The 10,000-nt window shown below is 46.0% G+C and overlaps 1 protein-coding gene across 1 annotated transcript in view; it reads left to right on the top strand.

Moving 5' to 3' along the window:
* The window catches only part of gna13b (guanine nucleotide binding protein (G protein), alpha 13b), a 32,314-nt gene that overhangs the window by 10,973 nt on the left and 11,341 nt on the right, over nt 1-10,000 (top strand). Inside the window, exon 3 of the mRNA XM_012827227.3 lies at nt 7,683-7,733. Coding sequence (XP_012682681.1) covers nt 7,683-7,733 — 51 coding nt within the window. The remainder of the gene's footprint in view (nt 1-7,682; nt 7,734-10,000) is intronic.

The following is a 10,000-nucleotide window of genomic DNA, read 5'->3' as shown; positions in this document are numbered from 1 at the left end:
TATGGTCTGAGGGGATGGGTTATCCGTGCTGGAATGTTTATCTGTGATTAAACTTCAGACTGTGGCTCGGGTGCGACTGGCAGCCCCCAAGCGACTCACGTTCCCTCTCTCTCTCTTTCTCTCTCTCTCTCTCTCTCTCTCTCCGTCTCTCTTTCTCTCATCATGAACTGTTCAAGTTTTTCTTTTCCTTCCACTAGTTTTCCTCTCTCTCTGACTCCTGTGCCGTATTTCTTTGGAGGGAACAAGCACATCCTCTGGGCCAGCTTCAGTGACGCTCTGAATGCCGTCAAGCCAGAAGACAAATGTCTTGTGCAGATTGTGCAGTCTCTTTCTTTCTTTCTTTCTTTCTCTTTCTGCGTGGGCCAGGCTAGCTGAGGCTTGCTGACAGTGGCCCCTCCTGTCTGACGTCTGACCCCTGACCCCTGACCTCTATCCAGCTCCGGCTGAGCCCTGACTGACACGCGCAGCACGTGAGGCTCCTGTCTGAGCAAACGCACCGCCGTGACGTGACGTGACGAATGCACTGCCCCGGACGTGACGAACAGAGCCAGTCATGCATGTCATACAGGAGGGACATTTTTTTTTTTTTACACCCGAGTAGTCAATGTGTCACTCACTGGAAAACCACAGTGCCGTGCCAGGCGTAGTATAGCACAGCTTGCACAGACGGTTATGTATTGAGACAAGCATGGGTGAACATGGCCCTCTCAGCCTATTGAGAGGTTGCTTTATTATTCCATGCTTAGTAGATTTAGGATTATTAGCTGATAATTAGCAAGGCTAATTGGGGCGGATGGTAGCCTGGAGGACCAGTGCACTGTGCCATTCCAGTCGAGATGGGGTGGGTCAGCAGGCATTCTGCAGATAACAGCCCCCAGGTGACCCCCTGACCGGCTGTTTCCGCAGTGACTCCATCTCCCACGACAACTGTAACCAGAGGAACCAGTTCAGGTCAAAGCTCATTAACCATCCTGTTGCTCCTTCAGGGGCATTTCAAAAGCAGGTATTTCCAGGTACTGCTTACTAAAGACTCCCGATAGCCCGGCGGTATAGTGGCGGGTTAATGAGCACGGAGAGGTTTGCCCTGCCAAGGAGATGCCCACTGCTTGGGTCATCCCCTGAGGAAAAGAGCATTATGATGCTGTGCACAATGTGGTCATTATGGTCCAACAAAACAATAAATCACGTTGACCTTAGACAAGGTCGTGTTTAGATTATAAAACAAAAATCCCTGTGTGTGTGTGTGTGTGTGTGTGTGTGTGTGTTGGCAAGAGGCTGTACTTATATGCAGGGAATGGGTATAGTTTCTCTCTCTCTCTCTCTCCCCCTCTCGATCGATCTATGTGTGTTCATTAAGTAACTGCAAGTAAGTGCAGTGGGAACTGTATGATGTGCTTATGTGAAAGAGTGTGTAGTGTGCCTGTGCTTTATTTGTACAGGTTTGGATTTTGTGTGCTGAGCTTTGCAAACTGTGTGTGTGTGTGAGAGAGAGACCGACAATACTGCATAACTTTGTGAGGCACTTCACTAAATATAGAGACAACAGTACTCATCTCTTATTCGTTTAGTTCTCTCATTCTGTCTTTCTTGTAAATTCCAAAACCCTCCTTCTATCAGTTTCAGAACCTTTCTGTGGTAGAGGTGTGGCTGCGTCTTCTTGCACTGGCAGGAAAAGTCTGAGGAGAGGCTGGTCACCACAACCCAGGCCGGAAGCAGAAGCCACATCTCTCTATTGTCTCTTTCCATTTCTTTTTCTTACTTTCTTTCTTTCTCTCTCTTTCTCCCATTTGGTTAACTTCCCCCTCAATTGTTTTTTTTTCTTCTCCACACTTGTTGTCTGATTCCTCTCACTCCACCTCTTTATTATCTGTCTTTTTATTCCTCCTTTTTACACCGCCCTCTATCATTTACTTCTCTCTCTCTCTCTCTCTCTCTCTCTCTCTCTCTCTTTCATTTTTAAGAGAAAAATAATCACAAAACAGGGCATTCTCGTTGCTTTCCTGACAATAATCTGACTAAAAACACTGGTAGAAATACACATGTACTTTACTTTACTTTAAAAAGTTGAAAGAGTAGGCGAGCCTCACACCGCTGCTGTTGAGCTCAAAATTCATTTTATTTCCGTCTGGTAAAACCAAGCTAAGGATTGACCAATGCGGAAGGAAGGATGGCACGGGTGCAGTCAGTGCCGGGTCATTTTCATTTGGCATCTCGGAGTCACAGGTGGCCCTGCTAGACTTTCCCAAAAAACAACTGCCATTGGGATACACTTCATTAGCAAGTGTAACATATATCTGGATAAAAGTTGATTTTAATAACCAGTTCAATTAAATCACTCACCAAGTAGGGCTGGGGAAGCAGGGGTCCTATTAAGGGGGTACCAAGGGGTCGGAATCACAAGACACGGACGTGGTCCGAGTGACCTTTTCTTTCATTTTCTTTTCCACAATCAGGACACACAAACAAACTTAATTGAAAATAATCAACAACCAAAATGCATGTTAGGCCAGGCACCTTGTACCCAGTGCATCCCCTCAGCAACACCCCTCCTCCCCTCTTCACTCCACCACTATTTGCACACAACTACAGCATACTTTATCTTTTGAAGTTGTAGGTAAGGCAGAGAGAGGGGGGGGTTGGCTCTAGCATCACAGCACACACCACCCACCGACTAGCAGTGCATAATTCTGCTCAGGAAGTGAAGATGGGGTGGGGTGGGTGTTGTGTCGTGTATACCACTTCCCTCATGCACACGTACAGGCGTACACATGCAAACACGCGCGCCTCATAGATGACTCATTTCTAAGTTCCATGCTGCCGTCATACTACTGACATGCGAAAGTGTGATCAGACCACTGTGCCACAACGTCCTAGTTATCTCAACCTGAAATAGGTCAATGCCACAGTCCCTTGCTTGGTGTTTCCCGCCGTCATGCTGTACGTCTCTGTCATCCTCTGTTTGTTTGTTTAAGGTTTTCGTTCCATGTCTAGTTCTTCTCTATTGTGTTTGTTTGTTTGTCACTCACTTTGTTTATGTGCTGCTTGTTGTGACTAGTAGTCTTTCCACCTCATTGGTGTGTCTCTCCACGTGTGCTTAATATTCCTTCGGTGTTTTTGTTTTTCCGTTGGTTTCCACTGACCTAGCTGAGCGACACAGCTATCATCCATCATCTGATCGGGTGCTGAATGACAACAGGACATTATTGTCTTCTGGGGTTTAGATTTAAAGTTGGTACCTGTTGCTATGGTTTCTCTCTTTTGTGTCCACTTACTTACCAGTGGCATCCTTGTCGTCGTCATCGTCGTCGTCGTGTGCCTCCCCCCCCTCCCCAAATGTTCGTTTTTGTCCACTTCATCAAGTCTTGAGTTTCTCTGAGCTCAGTACAGGAAGTAGTCACTGGGTCCTTGCCTTGGTGTCTCCGAAGGAAGGAAAAGAAATATGATGAAAGAAAGAAAAGAAAGATGCAAGATCAACTGTTTAATTCCTGTCCCTCACCCTGTTGTTCTGAGCTTTTGTTGTTCTTCTAAGCTATGGACTTTTTTTTGTACTGATGTGTGATGTGCGTTTATTGTTCATTGGGTATTATATTTCTGTTGTTCAGTGCTGCTGGACACACCCTTCATTGAACCTGAGGAGAGGTCATACAGAGAGCATAGACGGGACTTTCCCTTGGTCACAACATCTTATATCATCATGTATCACACACGTGAACGTCTGTATTCCCGGACCATATTCTGTAAACACCCGTGACTCTTACACAACAGCACAGGTGCATGCTGGGATATGTGTGTTCTTGTGACACCACCATCTCTGGTCTTGGAGAGGAAAATGGTGTGGGGAAGGAAAAAACAAACACACACACAGACAGACGGACGAACGGACGGACGGACGGACAGAGACCCCCACAAGCACGCACACACACACACACACGGACGGACAAAGACACACAGACACACACACACAGACAGACAGTCAGACAGACAGACAGAGACCCACAGACAGACATGCACACCAATGCACATTGACATGGATTTTCAGTTGTAGATTTTCTTATCAATTTGAGTTCCAGTGTGGGCACTGAAGACTAGGAAGTAATTTCACAACCCGTATTCAATGCAGAGAAAAGAATAGATATTCTGTCGACAGAAGCGCATAACCATCCAAGATCAAAATTCAACATAATGGTTACCACAAATATTGCTTGCTGATGTCCCCAATGGAATACTCTTAGGTCACTCGGTTTCCAGGTCTTGATACATTAGTTTAGTTTGAGTCATTAATTAAACGGGACTGAAATTGACGAGGAAATGAATTTGTTGAAAATAAATGAAGTTCAGAGCGGCAAGGGAACTGGTGTTTGTACTGATTCACTAGAGAGCCTGTCTGGTGTTTGTACTGATTCACTAGAGATCATGTCTTGTGGCAGCGTCGCTGAAACTGGATCTTTTATTTTATTTACATCACCCATGGAGCGTAAGGACGACACAAGGGCGTCCATGCAACAACAGAGCAACTAGAGTAGTCTCAAAGATAGAAACTAGAGTAGAATCGGATAATAATAATAATAACACATTCACATTCAGCCCTTCAATCCTCACTCACAATGCACATTTGCTCATCCATCAGCTTCTACCTGTGAAAGTCAGACCCTTGGGCATGTCGAGCTGGCGCGTGCCAGGCTTCAGTCAGTGGGCATGGTGCCACCTGGCTGGCGTAAACACGTTTGGCCTGAGTCTGTTCTCCGACCAGTTCTTGTGAGTCTGTGGGATCTGTTGCCTGCTGTCCGCCACCCCGCACCCCGCCCCGGAGCTCTTTTTGATTTCTCAGAGAGTCATGGAACATTAGGACGGAGCCTTGTTTGCTCTTCCGCTCACTTTAGCCATTTCCTGCGCAGCCTGTTCCCATTACTCAAGGCTTTTCCTCCCTCTCTCTCTCTCTCTCTCTCGCCCCCTCTCTCTCCCTCTCACTCTCGCCCTCTCTCCTGCTCACTCTCACCCTCTCTCGTTCTCACTCTCGCCCTCTCTCTCCCTCTCACTCTCGCCCTCTCTCTCTCTTTCTTTCTTGCCCCTCTCCTTCTCTCTCTCTGTCTCTCTCTCTCTCTCTTTCTTGCCCCTCTCCTTCTCTCTCTTCCCTGTCTCCCTTTTTTTTTCCTTCTTTCTTATAATATCTGTCTTCTATAATAGCTGTTTGCTGCTAGTCTCTGACGTCTTGAGATGCCTCTTTGTGTGTGTGTGTGTGTGTGTGTGTGTGTGTGTGTGTGTGTGTGTGTGTGTGTGTGTGTGTGTGTGTGTGTGTGTGTGTGTGTGTGTGTGAACAGGGTGTTTTCACTGCCTGCTAACTACACTGGACAGCTGGTGCAGGCACGGAGTCTGTCCTCTCCTCTCCTCTCAGGGACGAGCAGACGAGCAGGCACACTAGAGGGCCTCCTGACCTGATCTCACACAGCCAGAACCAGCAGGCACACTAGAGGGCCTCCTGACCTGATCTCACACAGCCAGAACCAGCAGGCACACTAGAGGGCCTCCTGACCTGATCTCACACAGCCAGACCCCCTCCAGACTCCGATTCTATAGGGGATCACACTAAAACACGACTCCACTTACATGAACATGACACTCAGTTCACAGAGCTCAGGATGACACAGCAGCAGTCCCAATCTGCAAATCGGAACACCTGTTGACATTCTGCTAGCTATCCATTCATTTGTTTTAGTGTGTGTGTGTGTGTGTGTGTGTGTGTGTGTGTGTGTGTGTGTGTGGGGGGGGGGGGGGGGTATTGTAGATGGGAGCGAAAAAGTACTTTGACAGGAATCTGCCGGTCAAGTCAGCAGGCGTGGCCTGTGGAACTGTGTTAGCCTCCTGAGATCTTTGACTCTAATGGCTATATGGTTATATATGGTTATATGTGTACGACTACTATATGAGCATGCTGGATTCCCTTCATGTAAAATGAAGGTTGTGAATAGTAGTGTCCACTCGGAATGCAGTGCGGTTCTCTCAGTTCTCTGTTGACAGTTCTAGGAACCTTTTGGGTTCCCTTCATTAGTTGGTGGCGGTGTAGGTGGTGTTGAATAGCCTTGTCAGAACTCCCGAGTGTGCTCCAGGCAGCCAGCTGGTGCCGTTCTCTCTGTCATTGAGCCGTCGGTGACAGGCGGTGACGAGCAGATGAGCGCCGACGACAGGAACTCAAAAGACCAAATAGGCCGTATTCAACCAGAGATGGGAATGCAGCATAAAATTGCAACACCATTACAGGGACTCCGCAGTCGTGTGTGTGTGTGTGTGTGTGTGTGTGAGTGAGAAGCGCCACAGTCACATCTGTTGGAGGCCAGTGAAACTGCAACACATCACGGAGTGATATCTGTTGGAGGCCTTATTTGTGTTTGAAACTGTAGCGTCATATTTTCGAATGGCTGGCCAAAAGAGTGGGGGTGTTACGTTTTTAAGCTGATGACAGGGAGCCTAGTGTGTTCTTGGTCACATCAATTTGAAAGCTGGACCAAAGTGTTTGATTTCATTAAAATTACAATTAGGCCAAAAGAAAAGCTGTAAGTACAGTCTGGACAGTCTTTTTTTCTCTCAACGCCTCAATAGGTAGATCTTATCTGTCACCAAGGCAGAGGTTAGGGATCTTGGGCTTAAAAAGGTTTGTGACGCGGTCAGACAGGGATGTGCCGGGTAGGGGACAGACGATGACAGGAGGTTATGCGTGCCTCTCATCACATGTCGGGAGGAAAGATCGAGCGACTGGCTGGAGACGGTGTCAGACAGGACCCGTATAAAGGACACTCCACGTAGGGCTTCAAAATGACCAACACACACCTGTGGAAGTAAACTGTCACTTATACTGATATACGAACACACACACACACACACACACACACACAGATTGTGATGTGTGGATCGAGGTAATCGCTCTGTCACTCTCTGTGTGTCTGCGTGTCTGCGTGTGTGTTTGCGTGTGTGCGCGTGCATGTTCATGTTTTTACTCTGGAATGAGTTAGTTGGAGTGGCTTGGGAACTTTGCTGTAATCGCTGTGTTTGCTAGTAGAGGCCCATGTGATGCTGATGGGCCACGATAAAGAACTCATGCGAGGGTGCTGTTTATGTTGCTCATCAGGATTCTACACACACATATACTCTCTCGCTCTCGCTCTCGCTCTCTCTCTCTTTCCCTTTCTTTATTTCTTTCTCACTTTCTTTCTCTCTCCCTCCCGCTTTCTTCCTCTTTCTCTATCTTTCTTTCTCTTTTTCCTTCTCTGTTTCTCTCTATTTCTTTTTTTCAGCACCAGATTGTGATTTTTATTTTGTTTATTTCAATTTAGTTTGTTCATTCTTTGTCGTGTCCTCTCAGTTTTTTCCTCCTTTCTCCCCCTTCTGTTCTCATTTCTTTAGGTTTTCTCTATCACCATGTAATTGCCGTTCTCTTGCTCTCTCTTGACTCTTCCCTGCCCTCTGTCTTTCGGTCTCACTGTAAGACAAATACACACACACACACACACACACACACACACACACACACACAGACAGACAGACATTCAGACACGCAGGTCTTTTGGTTGACCTCTGTTGTTGGTATAACACTTTATGGGGATGGAGGATTATTTTCAGTGGATATATTTGCCTTGGAACTGCATCTCTGACATCATCTTCTCTCTCTCTCTCTTCTTTTTTGCTCTCAGGGTGAATCAGTGAAGTATTTCCTGGACAACTTGGAAAAATTAGGAATGCCGGTAAGTGTCACCATCTCAAGACCATCTGGGGCAAGAACCATTTCAGGCGAGCGCGCAAACACTCGCGCACACACACACACACACACACACACACACACACACACACACACACACACAACCACACAACAGTTTGCATGTGCACCTACATACACACATGCACTAGCGGAAAATCCCTGGACTGATTTTCTACACATACGCACACAACAATGGTGAGGGGCAATCATCGAACAGTAAGGGTATCCACGGCACATGCTAGTGTACACACACACACACACACACACACACACATACACACTCTTCTACAGTGGATACACATAAACACAAATGCACACAAACCAGTGATGAGGGGCACACATGGAACAGTATCCACAGCATTTAAACATGCGCACACACACACACACACACACACACACACACACACACACACACACAAACACAAACACACACACACACACACACACACACTCTGACACACACTCCTGGAATTGTGTGCGCTTCTGCAGCTGTCCCAGCAGAGTCCTGGTGTTGTTGCACACAAGCTGCTCTATTCTTGTCTGTGGGTGTTCACGTGTGTGTGTGTGTGTGTGTGTGTCCGCGTGTGTGGTGTGTGTGTGTGACTCAGACACACAGGGTTCCTCAGGGGCCTATATCGCCCCAGTTTACCCGGTTGAAATGGGTGGCGTCACGATGCTTTAGCAACTGGGCAGCTTTTGGATGTTGTGGTCGTCTTGTGTTGATGACCTACTTCTTTTTACACTAAGCCACACAATTAGTGGCTAGTAGGTGCTCTACTTCATTTTGTGTTTGTATGTCAGATGACCAGAGGATAAAGTCAAAGATCAGGCGTAACCTGCAAGTCATGGACTTCTGCTGTGTCACCATCACTACACTCAGAGCCGTTAACTTCTGACGTCTTCAGACAAAACTGACGTCTAATATCAGCGATTATCTACTTCTTCTAGATGAGAGATAGGTAGATAAGCAGACCGATGTTCCTGTTCCTGAATGTCATGGTAATAATCATGGTTAAGATCAGACTAGGTTGTACACAACCCAAGTATTACGCAAATGTATCACTACATAATAATAATAATGTACCACTACATCATAATAATAATAATAATAATTATTATTATTATTATTATTATGTAGTGGTACATTTGCATTTGAGTAATAATTGGGTCGTGTACAAACGAGTCTGATCTGTGTCTTCATGGTAGGGTGAACATTTTCAATTACTTCATTACTTAAATAATAATACATATCATCTTTAAGCCTAAATAAATCTGGGAACTTTCATGTCAGCCATGCCTAGTTTCACTGCTGTAACCTTAGAGCTAGTACCATCAGTCCCCTCGTAGCTTACGTTTAACTGCAAAATAACGTTTAGCTAATCATCAACGTCAATAATCAACTTGATTGTTGGTTGTGAAACAGTAAGGCAGTTGTACCGAGTAACTGAACATTCAACAATTCTTCAGTTGCTATGGTAAATGTTGTTATGGGGAAATCTTTATGTCTTTCTGTTGAAAATGAACATCAGCTGAGACATCAAGTCTCACATTCAAGTATCCAACGGTATCGGTCTTAAAAATCTTGTCACTATCACATATTTAATTTGTCACTTGCACATATTTCACTTGTCACATGTGCATTTACTCAGTGGTTGTGAGCTCATGAGCGAGGAGCCTCATTTGTAATTGCAAGGTTATATTGTCAGAGGTGCTCGGATAACAATTCTTGTTACTGAACTGTCATAAGTGAACCATCATTGGTTCATTGCGTGCTCTCCACACTCCATGAAGGCACAGGAGAGTACACACTTGAAGCGAAAGTATGCACAAAAAAGTATGCCAGCCTCAAGTTTTTTTCATTTAGACAAAAAAAAAAAAGAAAGGATCAAATGCTGATGTAGTATTAGTATTCTTTTACAACATCCGTAATAATGTTGTTCTTGGTGCCTGAGGCCAAAGCTGTGACTCCCCTGCTCGTCCTGATGCCTGTAGTGGGTGGTTTTCTGTAAACCCGACTCCTCTTCCTAACGCTAGAGTTATACTTTCTGCATGCTGCGTATTCAAGGGCCCGCTAGGGATCCGAATGACGCAAATTTGTCATCAGAGGATGTACACACACACACACACACACACACACACACACTCTCTGTGCGGACGTCTCTGTAACTGACGCCTAAGAGGGGGAAGGGGAAACACTGTTGGGTTTGTTGATTGGCGTCAGCCGCCTTACAGAATCGTCACGGTCACTGCTGG

This window comes from Clupea harengus, chromosome 1 (assembly GCF_900700415.2).
Source record: "Clupea harengus chromosome 1, Ch_v2.0.2, whole genome shotgun sequence".
In the NCBI taxonomy this organism is placed as follows: Eukaryota; Metazoa; Chordata; class Actinopteri; order Clupeiformes; family Clupeidae; genus Clupea; species Clupea harengus.
Note: the sequence above shows the minus strand (reverse complement) of the source record. Positions and strands in the feature narration are given on the sequence as shown.